Raw genomic sequence first — 22,568 nt, forward strand, 5'->3', positions numbered from 1 at the left:
CTGGGGATCATTGCTGCATCTGGTAGAGAAACATCCACCCACACTGCCGTCCTGTCATCCCCTCACAGGTTTAACAACCATTCACACCTGGTCTCAGGTGAAACTTTTCCAAGGATCTCCAGCCGAGTCGTCCTTCGATCCCTCTCGTCTTTTGTGCGTCGCCACATGATACCGTTTAAAAGTTGTCGAGCTCCATATTCAGACATGAACAACCCCGAAAAGACAAATACAAAAGTCTCATTGTGGATTTAGTAAAATTTAATTTATCTACAATTATCCCTCCATACAGAGCATACAGACCGATAGATTCTTTATTCATTTCAATGTGGCTCATAAATCGATAAGTTACACAATATCATACAGAAGCTGGATGCCAGAACTGGACAAAAAGTTGCAAAAATATCTTGTTTGTCTTTACATCTTTTCTGTCAGTGTTTTGCAGCATATTGTAGAGCGGTCAGGTTGTGTCGTCGGAGGGAAGTGGAAAATCTCTGAGTGCTGACATACTGAGACGCTGAACTCGAACGTTTGGGGAGTGAAGGCAAATTCAGGACAGGTGACGCAGGTGACACAGGTGACGCAGGTGGGAGCAGCAGAGCTCACCGGCGTGTTGATGGTAAAATAATATCAAACCTTTTTTTACGGCTGCTACATCTTAAATCCTCTTCTCAGGTGTGTCAGACGTAAGGAAACACTACATTACAGACTAAAACCCATCACAGACGGTGAAGGTGGGAGAGATGAACGCACTGATGTCTTTGAATCTGTTAGCTGTCACTGAAAACCGAAGAACCACATCTTGGACCGGAAGAAGTCCAAATAACTAACATGAACATGTGATGTGACAAAGGGGTGGAGGACAATGAAAGCACGGCAGCTGGAGAGAGACACCGCTTCGAATATCAGCCCCACGCTTCAGTTTCTCGGTGGCGTCCTGCAGTCTGTCCTCGACTGCTGGCAGACAAGTTCCCATCTCTCTCCTTCTTCTTTCAGTGTTTTTGTTTTTTTCTGTCTCTATTCCTCATCTTCGTCCTCCTCCTCCTCCTCCTCCTCGTCATCGTCATCTGTTTGGTCCCTGGCGTCGAGGTCGTCTTCATCGTCCACCTGCGAAGAGAGCGTCACAGTCTAACTAGAGCAAACACACAGAAGACGTCTGAGCGGTGGGGACAGAGAACATCGTCTTTAGCATGAAGTTTACAGTCAGGCGTCTCAGTGAGGGGACTAAAAACTACGTGTGGACGTTCAGAGAAACAACATGAGTCTGTCTTTGTCTACCGTCTCTCCCAGAGCTTTGAGCCTCTGCTTCAGGCTGTTTATCTTCTGGTCCTGGTCTGCCAGCAGCATCAGCAGGTCGTCCTGCTCCTTCTTGGACTCTTGCACCTCCGTCTGCAGCTTTGCTTTCTCCGTCTGCAGGATGGCCGCCGTGCTGTTGGCTGAGGCCAGCTGCTGCTCCAGCTCCGCCCGGCTCTCCGACAGCCTCTTCGCCTCCTCCTGAGCAGGTGAAGAAGAGGTCAGAGGGAACGCTGCACAGACCACAGACATCACACAGACAGCCGAGCACTCATTCCACACACCTTGACTTTCTCTGTCTCGGTCATCTGCGCCGTCAGTCTGCTGTCCAGTTCCGCCATCTTGGCGGCGTCCGATGAGCCATCACCGCCGCCAACTGCGTCCGAGGACTGAGAGAAACCAGCGGAAGGTTCATTAAGTCAGCATCTCTTCAGAACAATGAGATGCATTTGGCACAAAAATGTCATATCTGCGTGATATTTACGGCAGCTTCGGCTCGTCTGAGCAGCTCTTGTCTCTCCGTCTTCATCTGGTTGATTTCTGCAGACTGGGACTGGATCTGACTCCTCAGGGCCTCCAGCTCCTGCAACAAACAGAGTCAACCGACACTTTAACACCTGGAAAACACAAAGGCATGACCTGAAAAGTGCTTTAGGTTGAAGTTTTGAGGTAAAGTCTGGTGATATTCGATGAACGACGGTGTAACCAGAGCCTGATATACTCTCTCTCTCTGCTGTGCCACAGGCCTCCATTTCTGTCCAAAAACTATTCAAAACACATAAATAATTCACACTCTTACAGTAAAATGTTCCTTCATTGCCATGAACATGAGCACGGCAGTTTATTTTGTACCGAGTTTGTCTTAAGATTTCCATCTTCAACAGGAACAAAGAGGCTCGGGGCTGAGTCACAGAAGGAAAGGGAAGTCAGAGAGCACTCAGGCAGAGCACTGTCGCTGGTTTTTGTCTTTTCATGGGATTTGTTGACATAATAAAACTACATAATAATCAAAAGCCTTAAATGGACGACAGATCTCACCTTGAGCAGTTCTGTGCTGTCTGACGCTGCTGAACCTTCTGCCGTCTGTGACGTCTCTGACCTCTGCAGTGAAAACATCAGTGACACAGTGAGATGTAGAGCTGCTCCATTACCATCAGCATTAAAGCCGCAGATCTACTGTGCACACATCACAATCCGAGAGGCTGGCTTGACCACAATGAGCCGGACTAAACGAGCCACAGCGGGGCCGAGTTTGGGCCTTCAGGGAGGAGGACAAAACGAGAGCGTCACTGCAGTATGATGTGGGACAGTAATGGTTTTATCCCAAGTCTCCTGTTTCATAATTGTTGGGAGGCTGAAATAAAACCTGATTAACCTGCTGACATGTCACAAACAGGGCAGCGACTCCCTGTTCTCATTATCAGTTAATCTGCTGATGATGTTCTTGATTAATCGGTTAATCGTTCAGTCTGTGAAGTGTCAGAAAAGTCTGAAAACTGCAGCTTCCCAGAGCTGAAGGTGGCATCTTCAGATGTCTAGTTTTGTTGGACGAGCAGTCATAAGAACCAGAGGAAGGCAGCAAACCATCACACTGAAGAGAAACTAGAGAACGATTAATCCATAATCAAATCGGTTTATTCATTTTCTCTCTCTGAACACAGACTTCTCCCCTCGAGGAAGAGTTTCCAAAAAGCAAACGCGGTTTGAATCTGCTTGTTGTTTTCAGTAGCTGTGGTCTGTGTGAACATTGTAGTTGGCAACGATGGAGCGATGTTGTCGTCTGACCGCCGTTTCTGTTTGGGAAACGCTCCTCAGGGCGTGGCCGAGCCGGCCGTGGAGGAGCGAGTCGCCCGCACAGCTCACCGCCTCCACTAATGCTTACACAAACAAACACACACACAGACATAGTGAGTCTGTGTGTGTGTTTGTGCGCCTGCGGGCCCTGACGACAGATACGACACACACAAACACACATAAACACACACACACAGATGCCGTACGCAGACGTTCACTAACCAGGGTGCTGATGAGTGCATCTTTGTCACTGAGTTGTGTCTGAAGGAGTGTGTGCTGCTTGCGGAGCTCCTCCACCTCCTCCCTGAGCTGAGTGAGCTCCTCCGTCTGCAGCCCGTTCACCTGAGAGGCGTCTCCCTGGCTGTTGGACTGACTCTGGTTCTCCTTACCTGAAGTTAAAAAACACACGAAATGTCACATTCAGAGCTGATGACGTCACCTGGAGACAGCAGCGGGAGTTTGGATGAATCCAGTAATTGCTAGTGATTCATTTGTGTTAGCAAGCAAGCTAACGCTAGCTATCATTAGCCAGGTAGTACCATAATCGCACTAATATATGTCACATGCTTTTCAGTGATGTTAGCTGTGACTTTGGACCACATTGGACGTTAGCAGACTGTATTTCTAAGCTAATGTTAGCCATTGTTCCACACTGTTGATGCTGCAGGAGTGTGGAGGAGGTGCTGAGGAGCACATGTGAACGTCACTTTGAGGTCAGTCCACAGGCTTTTTTATGCAGCCGAGAAAGTCGGGGTGGGTCTGAGCCTCTGTGTGGATGCACGACAGTAAATAATCACAGTAAGACAACACTTCAGCTTATTTAACTTCATCTGTCTGTGAGTCTTCAGAGCATGTCTGTTTACAGTCTGGGTTTTGCTTACATAGTTTTTAGCCATCATCCCATACGCACGCTAACATTTCAGTCTCCATCTACGCTCTTTGGATAAGGCGCTGTCACACTCAGCGTTACTACAGAGAGAAAATGGAACCACAGGAGCTATCAGACGAGTTTAAAACAAATCCAGTTTGACCAGATTAACTTCAATTCTTCATCAGAGGAAGACGACAACACACACTGTCGACTTTCAGCATCGATTAATGTCACTTGTTTGAGTCTGAGCTGCTGTGTTTACTGCAGTCTGGCCATTCTGGTGCATCCACTTTCATTTTCTGAATAAGAAATTTAATGTAATGTTGTAAAACCTGTAGGCTACTTGTTAGCTTAGCACAAAGATAAGAAATATGGGGAAACAGTTGGCCTGGTTCTGGTTTAAACCCCCTAAAATGACAAACTGTCATTTTCACACAGAAAGCTCATAAGTTTGGTTCCCAAAATGCTGATCTGCTCCTTTAAATCCATCCAATGAAGCAGTAAAACTCTGCTCTTGTTTTTTCTCAAGGGCACAAAACACTTGTTAGCAGTTACCAATGAGGTGAACCCACCTAATTTTAGCTTGAGGATGTTGTACTGATCTTTGTGCTGCTGGATCTGGGACAGCTGCTGCGTGACTGTTGTCTGCAACTGCTCGTTCTGAGAGGACATGGACGACACCTGCTCCTTCAGCTCCTGGATCTGAGCGTCCTGACGATCACACGGTCGAAATCAAAGAGTCAACGGGATTGAAGAGAAATAACATCAAACTCCACGTGCAGGCCTGAAAACGCCACGGGCACTTAGCCATTTACCTGTTCTCTGATCAGCTCTTTGTACTGAGTTACAATGTTGTCGTGTTGCTCTAAAGTCTTCTTCACCTCCTCTTCCTTCTTCTCCTCCTCACTGGATTTGTGAACTGCTTTGGTGATCATACCTACAACAACAACCATTTGTTAAAACGGCATGAAACTCTGCTGCTAACGATGGACGAGCTAACGCTGAACGCTCTGTGACTGACCCTCCAGCTCTTTGACCAGCTTGGTGAACTCGTGGTCGAACAGCATCTGCTCTGGAGACGGGAAGACGGGCTGCGGCTTCTGGGCCGCCCGCGAGTACAGCTCGTGTTTGGTGATGAAGCCCAGTTTCTCCACAAAGTTTTCCTTTCCGATCCGCTTCTCGATGAGCTGCTTCAGCTTCTCTCTGAGGAGGACAGAGACGACAAGGCAGGTCTTAAACGGGCCTGACGGAGGAAGAGTTTGACTTCTTCTCTCTTCATGCACCTTTGGAAGTAGGTGAGGTTGTGCCTGAAATCCCTTCACTGCTTCTAAACTGGTCTCAAACAGGACACAGCTCTGTATGAGTCATGACATGATTCAGGTGATCTGATGTTTCCAGGCTTTTGAAGGAAACCTAGTTTGCTTTATTGGGTCATGTAGGGGCCGTGTACAACCAAGAGTGTTTCCTGAGTTTAACTGTTTGCAATTGGAGTGCTGAGAGTTGAAAAGTGCTTAACTTTGGGTAAAAAGCTGCATTTCAACCTGCATCCTGCTCATGCAGATGTGTTTTTAAAGGTTAATACACTGTATGAGCACATTAAGGGTGTGGGGAAAGTAAAGCAAAGAGAGATGACTAATCCTCTTTCAAACTAAAATCATTAAATTCAAATGAGTCTAAATAAGCCAGTGTTTTTACAGCAGAACCATTTGTATGACTCATGGTTACATATCACACGTATCACATGGAGAAACTGTCCAAAACAAACTCAGGCAGCAGCGTCACCTCACATATTACCTTCAACACACTTAAAATAAACCAACACCAGCTCAAACATATGGTAGAATATGTGGTTTTAGACTAGAGGACAACAGCTCATCATGCAAATGTCTTTTACTGATTTCCTGTTTGTGTGCACACAACACGTGACTCATTTGTTCTATAATAACATTTAGATAGCAGGTCGCATATTTTCAGGGTGTGTGGTCTCACTTGGTGTAGTTTTCCAGCGAGTTGTCGTTGTAATAGATGCAGATGCCGAGCAGCAGCGCACACAGGCCCTGCACCAGCCTTTCATCCTCTCCCAGGTTCTCCGAGATCTGAGCTGTCAGCTGCAGGAGTCACCGAGTCAAGGAAGCGTTCAACACCAACACTTTTCAGCCTGGAATCTCAAAGGAGTAAAATAATAGTCTGCACTCAAACCTACGGCCTAATCCAGACATTTACTTTGATGAAGCCGGTGTTCGGTTTGCAAGCTGCTTCAAGGATACGAAGGGAACGTTTTCCTGATTGTGCAGGAAGTGTGTGACCGCGATCGGACAGTTGCTGATCCATGTGCACAGCAGCATGAGGAGGCCCACCCTGGTCTGCACTTTACTGCCCTGAAGAGCACAAGAGAAACAACAGAAAGGTCAACGTGTGCATCTGGGATGAAGGTGAAAATGTGTGACAAGAGTCCAGTGTAGACCAGCGTGTACGGGGGGACCGGAGGGTAAAATATGGGACGTTATGTGCATCAGCTCAAGTGAGCATAATCAGGGTCCGACTGGCGACTAATGTTACACTTTATAATTTGAATCCTGGTCACAGAATTTTAGATTTAGTCCAGATTGGGACATTAGTTAGCAACAAGTTATTTCTTTAAAGAGGAAGCTAGAATTTGCTGAGTGTGACACAAGAAATCCAACAAAATTACTGCTAATGTATTAAATCCAAACAGGAAAAGGAAAGTAAAAAGGGGGCTGAAAATGAGACGGTGTTCATTTTGCTGACACGTGACATTTCTGACAATCAGCCCAATTTTCTTCCTCTCCTGACCGTGAAAAAATTTCCCAATCAACAAAAATAAGGAGAAGGTTAAGTGAATCCATCACTGCTTCACTGGGAGCACTTCAATCACATCAACCATTAGTAGTTAATGAGGTTATAACAAACCAAAAACTAGGACACAGTCAGAATTAACACATTCAGTATATTCAGACAAGGTTATGTTGGCCAGAGCGAGCTGTATTCACCTGTATGAACACATAAATGTCCCTAAAGCCTAAAAAAAATCTCATCTTTACCTCCAGCCATCGTGTACTCAGCATGTTGACAATTTTCAATTAGTTTGTGTTTTGCAATTTTCATTCTGACAATTTAAGTACCACACAATCGTAATTTCACTGTATTCCAGCTATCAGCTCATGCAAAGCAAACCCCGCTAAATGTGCTTTTTGAAGGGCGAAAAATGAGCTGTAACAACAAAAAGAGGACATGAAGATGCTCATGCATTGCCTTGAAGCAGGTAAGAGGTTTAAGATCTACCACAGACATCTTTCCTCTGCTTCCAGTGGACACGAGAGTAATAATGCAGTTTGAAATAATCGATCTTAACCAGCTGCAGGAAAAGAAAGGATGACTTTCATGGAGTTGGAAAGTAAGATGATGAAAATCAGTAGAGATTAAAACACAGTGCTACACGCTACGCCGTAGCTTAAGGCTGCAGGTGAGCTGGTGCATTAACGCTGAACGCACATCATGCTTTAGGAGGAGCAGACGTCTGTCGTCTAGTGAAATAAATGGTGCCGAAATTACTGAAGTGAGGAGATCTGAGCGATGAAGGTGAGGGTAAAAACTTAGAAGCATTCCAAACTACAAAAACTTACGAAATCACCTTTTCAGATTTAGTCTCCAAATGTGACGTAATGCAAAAATGAAGAGGAAAACAAAAGACAGGAAAATGACCACAGGTATTAATTAAACACACACGCCTCAGTCACACACTGTGTTTGTGTTTGTGTGGGAACTGAAGACTCATCAAGTGACTGACACCTTTAACGTGAACCATCACGACAATGCAGACAGCCATCTAGACACAACATTAGCACGTTAGCGTTAAACCTCAGAGCAGGCTGACCGCATTCTTGTCAGTCTGAGGCTCACCGTCAGCCTCGCCATGAAACACTGCTTCACCCGGAGCTGCAACCTGCTCCCCAACCAGAGAAGGAAGACTGCCACGACCTTCGAGTGCTGACTCTCATCTTTATCTACATTAACTGGAGCAAAATTTTGAGGGCAACCAAAAGTTCAAGCAGATATTCACAGTTTAGCCGCACATCTTCTTTTCTGCATGTGAGTGTCCAAACATGTAGCTGCATCATAAAACTCATCCCTGATCGCAGCCCATATCCTTGAAGATCGACTCTAGTTCGGCCGCTTGACCTCCTGCACTTGATCCTTCCCCACCAGAACGTCTCATTTCACACCCTCATGAGCCCATTTTCATCACCAGGATCTGGTTTGCAAAGATCTCAACTGGCAATGCACCAGACCCCCGCACCAAATGCTGGTGCTGGCCCCCTCGTTACTTCCTCTGGCTTGAGAACATAATGTGAGACGGCAGCTCATACTATTGACAACAACTGGCAACTCCAGGGGATGCATGAGGAGAATCATGCAAACTGAGCGTTGGTTAAATCTGGCTGAATAATTTCAACCTTCATCTCAACACTGAAACTCTTCAACATGAATCCACAGTGAAAGCTGTTCTCTGCGCTGTGTGTTTGTCAGCAGGTACAGAAAAACACAGCCGAGAGCGGAGACCTTTCACTCTGACAGGAAAAGGCCCAAAAGCTGCTGCGGCGCTGAACAGACAGATAAGGGCTTGCAGCACAGCAAACAGTCAAAGGTCGTGGCTCGAATTAGGTGTTAGGATGACATCACCTGAGATAAAAGCACTGAAAACAGCTGCTGTGTCCCGTTTCTCTGAACCTCTCGAGTGCACACCCACAGTCCACACAGTGAGAGCAACTAGAGCTTCCAAATCTGTGGAGTGGGGGTGTGTGGGGGGGTGCACCCGTGTGCCACCCTGATGAGGAGTAACCGGGTCATGGGACGAAGAAGTGGTAGTAAAGAGTTAAAGGGAAGCAAGACCCCCCAACACGTGGGCCAACGAGAACCCTGCTACAGAAGCCAAGCCAAAATAACCAGCACAGGTGTCGCCCAAACACTCAAACCACACACACACAGACACAGTACACACACGTTACTCACCCGCCGGATGATCTTATCTCCCTGCAAAACCACAATAATGTGACATTGTTCCATTCACTGTTGTTGACACTTCAGTATTCACCTCTATTTGTCAAAAACATGCCTGTTCTTACACAGTCCGTCCCACCCCGACACACATAGCCTGCCGGCATCTGCGTCATGCTAAGCTAAGCGCCGCTGTTAGCGTCCTACCTGGGACAGGATGTTGGTGCACTGCTGCAGCAGGGACACGGGGGGCTTTCCCAGGCTGGTGGCCAGCTGGACCCTCAGCAGCTGCTCCTTCTGGGTGAGGTTGTCCTGCAAGGCGTGAGCCAGGGCCACAGCGGCACACCAGTTGGACAGAGAGTCTGCTGAGAACAGGCCTCCGCACAGCAGCTGGCCTGCCGAGATGGAGTTTGCTGAGGGGAAAAGTGGGCAAGTCAGTAAATGAATAATTAGAAATAAAGCTGAAAGAATCAGGCAGAATAAACAACAGTTCATCCATCTCTACGTGAGAAGAATCCAGACCCCAAAATCACATTTATCATACTGTTAGAAGAAGTCCAAACTGCTCCCAGTGACGCACAAATACAGGCTAACAGTGACGATCTGGGTCAGTTATACTGTGAATCCTGTTTGAATCCTGCTATAGCTGACCATCAATGGTGGAGGGCAGCAGCGTCGCCACAATCTCGCCCTGGCCTTTCTGGTTTTTGTACAGGAAACACTGGAAGCAGTAGAGGACTGCACAGCGGAGGACGAACGGTTGTCTCTCATTCACCATGGACATGAGCAGCACCACGATGGCCGGTCTGCGGACAGATTGCAAAGTTAAAGTCAGTACAGAATTTGAGACAACGGGAGATTTCATATCCTGGCTCTCTGGTTGCGTCTGACCTCGGCGGGTTTGACGGAGCATTGACGGATGCAAAGTAGTCCTGGTTGACCTGTGAGCCTCGGATAACCTCTGATACAGTGTTGATGGTCTGAAACAAAGAGCCAGATCACGAGCTTGAACGCAGGAGCCATTCCTTCTGAGTGAGCTAATATTATTGTCTGCGCTGGTTAGCACGACTGCCATTACCTCAGTGAGGATGTCAGCAGGCACTCCGGTGGCCATGAGGATGGTGCACAGCTGCTGCAGCAGACCACACTGGTACATGGACTTCTGACAGCTGGCTGAAGCTCCAGGAGAGTTCACGGGAGACACCATGACTCGCACCAACTGGGAACAGAGCATGGTGCCAGATTTCATCAGAACAACACCCCACCGTTCTGCTCTTCAGTCAAAGCGACGTGGCTGTTCTGTGCTACCTGAAGCATGAGGTGGAGGTTGGTGACCTTCTGTGCGGACCAGCCAGAGTTATCGTCGCCGACCTCAAACCAGGGCTTCATTCTCTGAATGTAGGAGCCCTCTTTGAAGAAGTTCTGATTGGAGCTGTTGTTCTTCAGCAGGTTGAGCAGCAGCAGCAAACAGTCCTCCACCACAATACCTGCACCGAGGAGAAAAGGATGCACAGTACAGACATCAGGACGTTTGAATTTCTAGAGACACTTCTGACACGAATCTCGAAACCCTTTTACCTCCATCGCTGCTGCCCTCTTCTGTGATGATGTCCAGAAGACGCTCAAACGCGTTCTCAAACGCCACTATTTTCTGAATGGCAGCGTTGCTTTTGGTCAGCTGTTGAAGCAGCAGCAAGCCCTGTTGGAGGAGAGAAACAGGTCGTCACCAATGTCCAAAAATAGGGCCGCCGTAGGGTTATGTTTATATTTGACTGTCATGAGAAAAAGACCTGCGTTAAACACTCAGCGAGCGTCCAGGCTACAATCTGCCTCCTGCGTTGTTTTAATGGGAGCATTGAAATGAATGAGCACTGTGTTTTTTCCACACAGAGCTAAAGATGGTCTGAACGTGACCTTCAGAGGCTTTCATAGGTGGTTTAGAACAAACTGGAGACAGGTACTCACATCATTGCGAATGACTTCTCTGGAGTCCGCCAACAGGTCCATCAATCTGGAAACACCTGCAGATGAACAAATATGTGAGCAGATGCCCTCAAAAGGGATGCAGACATGCTGATATAAGAGTGACGGTGCAGGTCGTGAGTAAAATCCTGACATTAGGAAAGAAGTTTGATCAGGTGTGCAGAGGAGACGCTCACCCATGGGGCTGACCAGAATGATGCCCTGGACCTGGACACCCTGGTTCTTCAGCAGAGCAGTCAGCAGCTTCACTCCAGGCCATCGCACGTGGAAGTCAAACTCCTGAAAATCACACCACGGCATAAATATGTCAGCCAGCTGTTTGGACAACAACACGACCTCCTGAGACGGGAGCAGAAACACTTCAGCACCTCCAGCAGAGTCAGAAGCAGGGTCACATGTTCGGGGTCCTCGATGAACTTGTCTGTGAACTGGACTCCCAGGTCGTCTGCCTGCTTCTGGGCGTTCTCATCTGCGGAGGACATTGAAGGCTGAAATGAACGTCTCCGACAAAGACTACAGGAGTCATCAGTTCAGTGAAGAAACCAGCCGGTTTGTTCACAGCAATCAGCCTGAGGTCGAATACTGACTTCACAGAGAACATGGACGCTGTACTCGCTCAGGGTGACACTTGTGAACGCGCCTTCTGGAAAAATAAAGGGTGACACACAGGTGAGGGGGGCAGCTGCGTGGGGGGGTGAACAGGGTGGGCTCAGGGGAAGCACTGTGAGAGGGATCCTAATGGGTATAAGTAGGAAAAGACACGTAATGTGGGATGAGCTGAGAGCTTTAGGCTGGTTAGCTGAGAATAAGTGTGTACCTAACCGAGTAGTGGAGCGTTTAACGGCTAAAGAGGCAGATGTTTCCCTCAGGAAGAAAAAGACCTAAATAAAGAGTGAGCACATTCAGCTTATATCTGCCAGACGGCCAGAAACACAGTCAGAATGACGGAGAACTATTTGTTCTTAATAATGGGCCAAATCTAAATAAATTAAGGTAGAATCAAAACGTCTTTTAAGAAACTGTCCCTGATTGTTAAGAAGCTGCAGATCTCAACACAAAACACTAAAATCTACAACAGGAAGGCGATGGATGAGGATTTAGCACGAGAAGCAAACTGAAACTCACAGTGTGATTTCACCAAAAGAGTGGAAAAACAACCAGATCTTAAATTATGAAGGAAGCAAAGGAGCTCATGACAGACAGAGGTTCAGGGACGTGATGTATTAGTGAAGCGTTCTTGTTACCACCCAAACACCTTCTAGTCACTTTCCCAGTGCCGACTGGTTTTAGTGAAGTTAGTCACCTAGCAGTACTACAACTACTGCGCGGACAGCGTGGTTTGAGTACTGACCAGGCACGGAAACAGTCTTATGCTTCCCTGAGACAGGGAGGGGGGTTACTGCGTCTGCGAGAGCAGGGGAGGGGAGAGGAAGGTTAAAGCCTCACCCAGAAGCTAGCATTCATTTCAACCACTGTGAAGAAGTGTGAAATCAGCCAACTGATTCTTGTGAAAACATGCCAACCAAGGCCGGAGATGACAATCTTTGCACTGCAGGAGGCGTAAACAAGAGCATTAATGTGCTCTGTTTCCACATCCCGACCAAGAGGAACCGATTGGTTTGTAAGTGCTGCTGGTGGTTAGCGAAGGGTTGGGGGGGGCGTCATGCACAGTGAAAGAGTTTTACCTTCTGATTCATCTGTAGGGTTAAAACATGGAAGAGAAGAGAGACGAGAATCTTTACATGAAGCAGTCATGAACAGTGTACAGATGAGGGGAGTGCAAACTGAGTCCAGGTGACATGAACTGAACTCATTTACACATGCAAACAAAACAACGGCTCAGTCAGTCAACACCGTTAACAGTGGCCGCACAATCAAGAGGAATTAGCTGCAAATGATGGCCAAAATCATGGGAATACAGTGATTTGTAGTAACTGAGGGAGGGCTCAATACCTTGCTCTTCCTCGTCATCGTTGCAGATGATGTTGTACAGTGTGTCCAAAGCGTAGCCGAGGATTTCAGAGTCAGACCTGTTGGATTAGCGGGAGGAAGCAGAGTGTTAGCGAAACACGTCTACGACGCGTTGGTTATACAGTAACAGGTACAAAACAAACCAAAAACACTAACACTGCATCGTCATACCTGTCAGTTTGCAGTATGTTGATCAAGTGATCCATCGCCTGTGTGCCAACTTCCATGCGGTATTTCTACGAAACATAATGAGGAAGGCGAGTTTAGCAGTTCAAAGTGTGGAACACAAGATGTGACGAGACATAAAAGAAACACGTCACTTACAACATGCAGGAAGTGGACACATCCATCTCTGTGTTTCTGACCAGTGCTGTCACTGTGCGTTAATGTGCTACCCTGTGCCTCCTAAAGCCCTTTTTCATGCCTGATCAACTCATTACTCATGGCTGATGGAGCAGCCAGTGACAAAACGGTCCATGAACAGAACTGGATTTGAAGAAGTCCAGTTTTTAATCAGCAGAGTTTGACAAATCGTTGACACGAAAACAGGAGAGCAAGGATTTTAGTCCACTGCTGTTCTCTCTTTTATTGACAGTTGAAAAAAATGTTAACACACTAAACACCTGCTGGGTAAAAGAAGGACTGGAAGCAGCACAAATGACCACAACAACTGAACATTACAGCCTTCACGAAGGGAGGATTTACTGCAGGGCTGTTGTATTAGACCGCACTGGGTTTAGCTGGCTGTACCTAATAAACTGGTAACTGAGTGTACTTCTGCCGCACCTCTTCCCAATATCTTTATCGTTTACCTTAGAGAGGGACTTCAGAGCCCGGACAGCATCTCTGCGGTCTTCTAGGAGCGTGGAGGAGGCAACCCGGTCACACAGCTTCTGGATCTGTCCGTGGAGAAATCCTTATTTAGTTCATACTTCAAATCATTCATATTAAACTGGTAACATATGCCACATTGCTTCAAATTAAGGGGCCAAAAAACACTGGTCTAGAGGACAGAATTACTACGTTTTGTCTGGAAAAGGGCAAGAAACTACCACTGCAATGACTGAGACAAGGATCAACTGACAAGCAGCACATAAACATCATTTACTGACTCAAAAAAGCAGATTAGTGTTCAGTTACTCTTTAAATGGCAGTGGTGGGAAAGAAGGTGCTGACATGGACATTTCAACAAATTCATGATGAACGTATAGAGCATTCTGCAGGAGGGACAGGCTGTCTCTCTAAAAAGACAAAACAGGAATGTCTCCAGACAAAGATCTCATTATGTGACTCTATGACACTCAGTCACAAACAGGAAAAGCTGCATGAAATATTCTGCATGCATTTCTTAGATATCACACAGTAAGATGCTGTTTCATACTGGGATTACACCCTGTGAGGATTTTCTACTTTTACTTCTTTCTCATTTATCCGTGACGCTACACAGCAGCACCAGTGTGACTATGTGATACTTCATCTTGATTGCCTTTAAACTGGACGTGAATATATTCAACTTTTGTATCGTTGGAGCAGGTTACTTAAACATACAGACACTGTAAGGGAGGTGCTGACTGAGGGATTTAATGTTCATAATTGTGTTTTCTTTCATTAATTTTCCTGTTCATTGCAGCTACACGTATGAAAACAGCAGACATGTCAGACAGCCCGGCTGCTGAATGACAGATATGCTACGTGTGCTAATTAGCCTTCTGACTAGCTCGTTGTTCTAATTTAGGGAGGCCGCAGTCTCTGAACGTATATTTCTGTCTCTTTTAAGAGAAAAATACATCGTCAGTGTGAAAGCGGATGTTTTCTTGGTGACGTGTGTGTAGTCTGTTTGTCAGGTAACGTTAACAGCGGTGAAATGTAAGCTAGCAGCTGCTAGCCGGGCTGGTTTCCTACCGTCTCCGCTCCGGACGGCTGCGGCCCGGCTGCCTGCCCACCCATCACTCCTCTGAAGAAGTTCATGTTTACAGACGTCCTCTCGGTGCCGTGTTCAAAGCGTCTCTCCTTCTGAAAACCCCTCACGCTCCCCCCTCAGTGGTCCGTGCAATAATTATGTGAACAGAAAAGGAAAAAAGGTACACAAAAATGATTTTTACACTGTGGACTGCCCGTCCGACCCCGGAACACAACTATGACTGCACCGCGCATGCGCGCAGACGTGGCGATACGTGGCTGACGAGCCGACAGAGAGTTCAACGATTTAAAGGGCAAGAAAAAGCCATCGATTCCACAGTGTGTGAAAGATCACACAGCTACACAAAGACCAGTGTCACACAGTTATTACTGCGCGAAAAATACCGTAAAAGCAGTAGAAATATGGAAACACTGGAACAAATACTCCGCTACCAGTAAAGGTTCTTAATTAAAAATCCCACGTGACTGAAAGAACAGGTGTTTATGGTGATTGAATATCACGAGGAAATGTACTTAATAAGCAGCAGACTGGCTTCTGTCGCTGCTTTATTAGTATATAGTGAATAATAAGAATATTATTACTTGTGCATAAACATGTAAGAGGCATTTTAAAATCGTATGAATGTAAGTATATACTGCATGTCTGTAATGTTGTATCTGAAATGATAAGGGCCTTGGCAGAAGGCTGTGATTTTTACCTAATCTTGAGGGTCTGTCTTGTAGAAAGGACTTGTGTCAAAATATAGCTTTAGACCTTTATTGTATCAGTTGGTGTCCTGCTCAGGTGGCACATGGTTCATCTGACATGGTGTAAACCTGGGGACATGTTTTATACTGGGTCTTTGCTGTTGGCCAGTTTATTCTGTGCCAATGCTTATATCTTAGAAATGTGTTGTATGTTTTGTATGTAAAATCTCAGTCAGCAAACCGGCAACTAGGGCTGTAAAAATGACAATATTTCTGTGTGTTGTAGTGGAGTAGAAGTATAAAGTACCTCAAAAATGTACAAGTGGTAACACAAGAATGCAAGAGCAGAAGAAGAAAGGGAACAACAGTTTCAGTAGAGGACTATAGTTTTTATTACTTAGAAGAAGTTTTATGTTGTTTTTGTGCTTTTATTTTGCTGGTATTTATTTTCTCTGTTTTGGTAATCAGCTTTGATTGATTAAGATTCATTTCCATGTTTTTATGGATTAAACAGTCGAGCCTTGAAGAAGTATAAAGGGTATGACCTCAGTGTCCTCGTGGCAGTTTGGTAGCTGTTTGTCTTCACCATAGTTACTCTGAAGCATGTCGTCTCTCCCTCTAAACACTGAGCGAAGACGAACCTTGTTTCTCCACACCTCCGAAAAATAAGACAAGCTCATTCATGTACATTCAGTTATTAAAGAAAATAAGATTCTGTCTGTGAAGCAATACGGCTGAGCGTGGTGCATCACCTGAGTCACAAAACAAATGAATGAGGTGTCAAAGAAAACAGCCGTCGTCTTAAAAAGCTTCACTGAGGGTCTCTGGAAACACTTTCTGTCAACGATGGAGCCGACACCTGCAGCAGCTCTGCTCCTTCTTCTGTGCTCACAGATACAAAACACAGGTAAGACGTTCTTTAACAAGTCATTTAGAACATGAGGACGGAGACAGAGGACGGAGACAGTTGGTCCGACAGGGGGTCTGGATGTTTGACAGTGTCAGGCCATTTGAGTATAAGACATAAAACTGACTTTGCCTTTAGATTCTAGGCTTTTTTATAGGCTGAATCCAATAATTGTTAGACAAAACACGTCAAATTTATGTTTATTTCACATTTTTTAAAGAAAAGAAATAAAGGATTAATCATTTCCCCACTAGAACTGTATTTCTTGCAGCTGTGATAAAGCAGCTTCGTACTAGGAAATAAAAACCTGCAGAGAAAACAGCCGGTGCGTCTGAAAACGTGGACTCAAATCTTAATAGAAATGTATCTATAACATTAAATATTTAGGACTAAATAAGCTACAAGTGCAGTTAAAGGTCGTTAAAAGAAAACATCCTTGGTTATAACATATATATATAATATATGATGTAATTCTGATTCCTATAAGTTAATGTCCTCTTAGTTTATTATCATTATGTGTTTGTTCTTATTTTATTTAACAGTTGACTGATTGAATAAAACGTTGAAAACATCCAAATTGACGTTATTAGCTGAACATGTGCGCTGACAGTCCTGTCAAACAGTGACGGGACCAGAAATAACCATGAGTCTGTCCTTCAAGGGGCTCTTCCTGTTGGGAGAATCCTTTCCAACTGTCAACATGACGCTGCAGGACATGGAAAACACGGTACGTCATGAATTCACTTCATACGATCACCACGTGAGATCGTCACCTGGTTGAACTTTGACCCTGAATCCCATTTGCACCGTTAATGTCGTAGAGTCCTTGGTGGGAGAAGCTGTTGCTGCTCAGACAGGAAGTGAAAACCCTCCGTGTGTGATTGTTCCTGTCACCGATGAGCCTCTGGCAGGACGCACCACCACCCCCCCACCTCTGACCACTGTCAGGAAACCAGGACAGAACCAGAAGCCCCCTCCTCCTCCTCCTCCTCCTCCTCCTCATGTGTTCTACCAACCTGTTTTTCCTTATTACGTTCCCCCACCTCATCCAGACAGTGGGGGCTCTTATGTGTACGTCCAGGGTGCTGACAGTAAAGGGTCTCTACAAGAAGGTGGTCGACTTGTTCCGCACTCACCCTCTGGCCTCCTCCCAGCTCCTCCTCGGTGGTTCTTGGACCTCCTGCGAGATAAACACCTCCCAGCGGGCCCGTTTCCTCAAGGAAACCGAGGAGGTTCCCTCCGGACAGAGAAGCTTGATTCGACCTCAGGTGAAACGTCGTCCGAGGAGGACAGTGACGGTGACTGAGGAGACTCTGGAGGTGCCGCCGATCGTGGGACTGATAATTAATCTTAATCTTCATCTTCATCTTTATGGTCGTGTAAACAGTCTGTTCTACATTCACTGCTACCAAAAAACAAACATGCTCAGTTTTCCTTCCTCATAAAACATCTGCAAAGCTGATTTTCAAGCCCATGTTTACTCGCTTTGTCTTTATCTTCCTCATTCGTCTGTTGGCTTCTTGGCGTGTTACCACCACCTGTGGATCTGTGGAACAAAGTGAAACCCCCGGCTGTCACCATGGCAGTGCAGCGGTGTCAAAAACTCACAGGGAACTTTTAAAGGGAAACTGCAACAGTTCAGCGTTCAGCTCCATCATGACACGTCCTGACTGGCTTTCTAGACACAAGGACACTGTCCCTTTAAGACGTTCACCCGGTAGTCTGACGCACGTCTATAGTCAGCGTGCGTCTGATTCTGTCTGATTCGCTCAGAGTGTTTACAACTAGCACCATGTTCCGCAGTGTTAAACACTGACTGGTCTGCGCAGGCGTGACAGGACGGAGCGACAAAAGCCACGGCAAGTGTCCACAAACATGACTGTGACTCGCGCTGTGTCAGAGCTTCTGTCGGAGTTTTAGCAAACTGGAAACTGGAAAGGGACACCGGGCAGTGCCAAGGGGCCAGCACAGACCGGGACACGGCTTCCGATTCACAGCTTCAGCTTCTGATTTCCCGGTCCACCTTAAAAGCGTCATAATGCCTGTAGATGGCGGTATTCAGTCGTTTTCCTAATTCATGAACTGAGAGTGTGAAACGTTGTAGAAGAATGAAAAGAGAATCAACCCTAGACTGCAGCGGTATTTAATTCATCTAAAAACCAGGATTTTATTTATTTTAATTGTAGAGCTACTCTCTAATATGTGTAACTCACAGTAAAATGTAAAAGATGTATTTCTATGTCTTTTTCTGATCTACATCACATTAGACCTGTTCCTGATATAAAACCACAGGACTTAGACTCCTCAAATCTGGACTAGATTCTTAAACAGAGTCTATATATTCATAAAAACACAGTCTCTGGTTTGTGAAACCTTTATTCTATTTGTGAAAATGCAAAAAAAAAGTGCATTTCACTGCTTTTTTCTCATCTAGACCACATTAGACCACATCCAGGTCCAGAACCGCTACACTTACTTGGGGTTGTATCACTTATCCGTACAATTTAGCACGAGTAAATCATCTCTACAGATAATGTAACGATAGTATGAGAACATGTTTAAGCATCCAGCAGCAGTGGACACTCACTCTAGCCTTTGACTTCAGGGGTGTTACAGTGTTTTTTTCTGTTTGCTCGTGATTCTTCATGTGATATCTGATTATAGGTGCTTTGGTTTTGGCTGCATGAGATCACAGGCTTCCAGACTACTCACTATCTTCTCTAAGTTAACAGTGTACTAAATATTTTGAAGAATAAAACTTTTTTGGGCAATCTATAATGACCCGTATTTCTTTTTCTTTTCTCTTTAAAATATTAAATAACTTGGACAAACTATTTTTTCATTGACGAATTGTTTAAAAGGTTCAGATTATGGCACAAAATGTTGCAATTTTTGTTCTTTTAACTTTTGGGGGTGTCAACTCTGTTTTTGTAAGGTTTAGTCTTTGTAATGATCAATACATGACCAATCATTAACAAAATAGTCATAATATGTGTCAACAATGTTATAATGAACCTTGTGACACCACGGCATTTCAAAGCAGTTTATTAAAACTATATATTTTTACCATGATCTAATGTGGTCTGCACATTGTCAACACCTCGACTACATCTATCAACAAGCTGCTGCCCAGCAAAGGCTGCAGTTACAGTGGGGGGAAACACGTTAAGACAGCATTTATCAAGGATATTTCTGTAACAGGGAGAACAGTTTGTTTTTATACAATTTGGTTTCTCATCTCTTATTCTTTTCCTAGAACAACTCATCGCCTTGATTTCAGCAGCCAAACAGCACAATGTCGAGTTCGTCTATGCAATCTCTCCCGGCCTGGACGTTACGTTTTCCAACCCCAGAGAGGTTGCCGCCCTGAAGAGGAAGCGGGATCAGGTAGGCTTCATGGCTCTCTGAGGGATTGTTTTGGACTCCACGTTACTTTATGTGAAACATGCAGCAGTAAAGTAGAAGCGACTGATGCCAGGAGGTAGGATGTTGGAGAAAAGGTTCCACTTCATGTCATGATGCAGAAGAACACGCCAACATACAACCCCGAAAAAAGTTTCTGGTCCAAACAGGTGTTTTTGGAGCTTTCCACAACTTCCCCAGCCTTCAGCTGCTCCTGTCCCAATGTGTTTAAAACTTGTTGCTGCATCAACTTCAGAATAAGCAGATATTTGCAAAAATCAATGAAGGTGATGAAGTAAAAATTTAAATATGTTGTCTTTGTGCTGTTTTCAGTTGAGTAAATGTCAAAAAGGATTAGCAAGTTATCACATTCTGTTTGATTTATGTTTCACACAGAGTCCCAACTTTTTCTGGACTCTAAGTGGTGATTATAGCTGTAATCTAAGAGAAAGATGTTAATATGTGCAAGTTATTGATGTATTCAAACATATAAGCTCTGACCCTAAACACTCAACAAGTCACATTCCTGAGTTTCCAGTACATCAGTATGTCATTGGGTCCACATCCGCAGATACAGTAAATGGCCACAGAAACCCTGGAAGTATTACAGAATTACACTACAGTATATACTGAAGGCAGAGACTGAGTCCATGAGATTGTGACAAGCAGAATCTCAAATAAGCAGCCGGAACAAGAAACAGCAAACCATAGGTTCAATCATGATGGCTATGCTTTCAGTTGTTTTCAGGAAGCTGCAGAGGTGCCAGGCAGGCTTGCCAGGCCAGTCTGTCTGCATAACTGACTCATCACAGCCGTTTGGATTCATGCGGAATCATCTGCTGAATCCGCCTTATTACGTGGCTCATCTTTAACCCCATTTATAACTAATTTAAGTCAAGTAAAGGTATCCTGCTTAACCTTCAAATGTTGATTTGTGTTTGCTCTCCGTAGGAGGGCAGCATCAACCCTCAGCCCAGCTAATGAACGATGATCCTGAACCCTGGGGTTTCAGAGGAGGCCTCTCTGGAGAGTTCCAGGTAACCGCTAAAGACATACGTGTCATTAATTGGACAAGGCACCTAGTAAATATCTTCTTTTGGGTGTTGTTATCTCATCTATAATTTTTCAGTGTACATCTTCACTGCACATTTGTACTTGCAGAGGACGCTGCCTTGCCACGGAAGCAGGGGCCCGTTCAGACGCCCTCCCATGACGGAGGTTTACTACATACTGTACTGCCCTGAGGACAAGGTTAGGACAACAGGTCCTCAGACTGTGATGTTTTTGTTTCCATTCAGCAGTGATTTTACACAGCATTGTTTTCTCTCCTAGATGGAAGTGCGAAGTGGAAGGAGGGAGCAAAGTCCCCCTGACGACGCAGCCTCCTCTTATATGTGATGGGTAAGAAAGAGTCTGATTTCTCTCTGAACTGTTTATGCTCTCGTGTCTCAGTGTTAACATTCCCTCTGCCTCACTGCAGCCGGCCAGCAGGCAAGCTCTCGCCTTCCCCTCAGTGCGCTCTTGTCCTGGAGGATGAGATTGGGGTGTGTGGTTACGCTCTGGCTCTCACCGACGCTGAACCAGCAGCAGCAAAGATTCAGGTGATCCAGTGCAACATCTAATCATCTCTAGAGCAGGACATGAAGGACAAACGCAGCATGGCTATGAGTGTTGTATTCTATCTGCTACCTTTAGAGGGCAGTAAGTGATTCAGTGTGGAAGGAATTCCCCTCCCTGGTTACTGTACAAGTGCTTCCCCGGGTCACCGATCCCTCTCCAGCAAAGCGTATGATTGGTCGGCTGTTGTTGTCCATCGGGAGCAGTGGTAGGTCGAGACCTTGCAGAATCCCTTTGATAATTCCTAGTGTTCAGTAATGATCACAGCAGCATTTGTGAGGTGGGACATTCACAGCAGCATCAGTTTATTCCTGCAGATGTAGATTAATACTAGTGCCAACTGACAGACGTCGCTTCAGTTTTTACATTTTTCTAAAAAAAAAGAACTACGAGGGCAGTCAGAGCAGTGTGATCTCTCTACTCTGACCAGTTTTCAGCAGAAATATGCTTCGTTTTGTGGAAAAGAAAAAAAAAAAACTAGCTCTAGCGATCATAACAGTTCAAACCTGCAGGTCACTACTGCTGTGCAATGGGTCTGTTTTTCGAATGTTTGCATGACCTCGTCCCAGCATCGATAGATTCCAGATTTCCTTTTCCAAAACTTTCCAGGTTCCAGAGGAGTCTTCTGTGAGTTGAGGCAAAGCGATCAGAGGATGCTCCGCTTACATGCCAAACTTGGCCGCTTCAAACCCATGAAAATGGACGGTCTACCTCAAAACGTTGTTGCCATGGGAACAAGCCTGTGAACTAGGTCCGTGACAAGGATTTGCGTCAGGTTTGAAATGTCTTGAGCTACTGGGACGAACCTCTTGTGTGAATAATGGCGACCTTTGCAGCTTGTCAAACTGAAATGTTGTTTTCAATCAGGTCACATGATTCTTTGTGTAATTCAGCCGCCATCACTCTGTCAGTCCTCCAACATGACAGTAGTCAACGAACACTTAATGAATTTGTGAAACATTGTATGATGATTAAAAAGTGTAACACTACTGATTTTATAGACAAACTGTCTAAGTGTTATTTTTTTAGATAAACATGTCGAACATACGTTTCTGATCTGTTGTGTTGTGTATATCAGACAGTGAAGTCACCGGTGGTGGCAGACACATT

General features: G+C 45.4%; 1 protein-coding gene and 1 long non-coding RNA gene across 6 annotated transcripts; one reads left to right on the plus strand and one right to left on the minus strand.

Moving 5' to 3' along the window:
* Positions 1–240: 240 nt before the first annotated feature.
* On the minus strand, positions 241–15,094 carry uso1 (USO1 vesicle transport factor). 5 transcript variants are annotated; one of them, XM_076728749.1, is made up of 26 exons: positions 14,828–15,079; positions 13,738–13,824; positions 13,097–13,161; positions 12,908–12,984; positions 12,640–12,651; positions 11,323–11,423; positions 11,131–11,233; positions 10,937–10,992; positions 10,550–10,670; positions 10,280–10,458; positions 10,050–10,190; positions 9,863–9,951; positions 9,623–9,777; positions 9,179–9,384; positions 7,608–7,622; positions 6,223–6,333; positions 5,945–6,063; positions 4,977–5,158; positions 4,771–4,892; positions 4,528–4,666; positions 3,307–3,473; positions 2,329–2,391; positions 1,775–1,873; positions 1,575–1,679; positions 1,276–1,491; positions 241–1,104 (listed from the first exon to the last, which is right to left on the minus strand). In XM_076728749.1, the coding sequence occupies exons 1-26, from the start codon at positions 14,891–14,893 to the stop codon at positions 1,015–1,017; spliced, it is 2,886 nt and encodes a 961-aa protein (XP_076584864.1). In that variant the 5' UTR covers positions 14,894–15,079; the 3' UTR covers positions 241–1,014. The 5 variants fall into 5 exon arrangements, with proteins under 5 accessions (XP_076584864.1, XP_076584865.1, XP_076584867.1 ...); XM_076728750.1 differs by lacking the exon at positions 7,608–7,622; XM_076728752.1 differs by lacking the exons at positions 7,608–7,622; positions 12,640–12,651 and having other exon boundaries at positions 11,323–11,442; positions 14,828–15,094.
* A 3,097-nt stretch (positions 15,095–18,191) lies between these two features.
* On the plus strand, positions 18,192–22,459 carry LOC143319922 (uncharacterized). Its single transcript, XR_013077107.1, has 7 exons — positions 18,192–19,826; positions 20,793–20,878; positions 21,003–21,092; positions 21,174–21,242; positions 21,322–21,442; positions 21,537–21,666; positions 22,068–22,459. It is a non-coding gene; the product is annotated as an uncharacterized LOC143319922 (long non-coding RNA).
* The last annotated feature ends 109 nt before the right edge of the window (positions 22,460–22,568 follow it).

This window comes from Chaetodon auriga, chromosome 4 (genome assembly GCF_051107435.1).
Source record: "Chaetodon auriga isolate fChaAug3 chromosome 4, fChaAug3.hap1, whole genome shotgun sequence".
Taxonomy (NCBI): domain Eukaryota; kingdom Metazoa; phylum Chordata; class Actinopteri; order Chaetodontiformes; family Chaetodontidae; genus Chaetodon; species Chaetodon auriga.

Excerpts from the sequence above, each read along its gene's own strand:
- uso1 (XM_076728749.1), bottom strand. The coding sequence starts at position 14,893 with ATGAACTTCTTCAGAGGAGTGATGGGTGGGCAGGCAGCCGGGCCGCAG. Across the intron at positions 10,993-11,130 it reads CATTCTGGTCAGCCCCATGG|GTGTTTCCAGATTGATGGAC; the intron begins GTGAGCGTCTCC and ends GTTCATCTGCAG. Across the intron at positions 5,159-5,944 it reads TCGCTGGAAAACTACACCAA|AGAGAAGCTGAAGCAGCTCA; the intron begins GTGAGACCACAC and ends TGTCCTCCTCAG.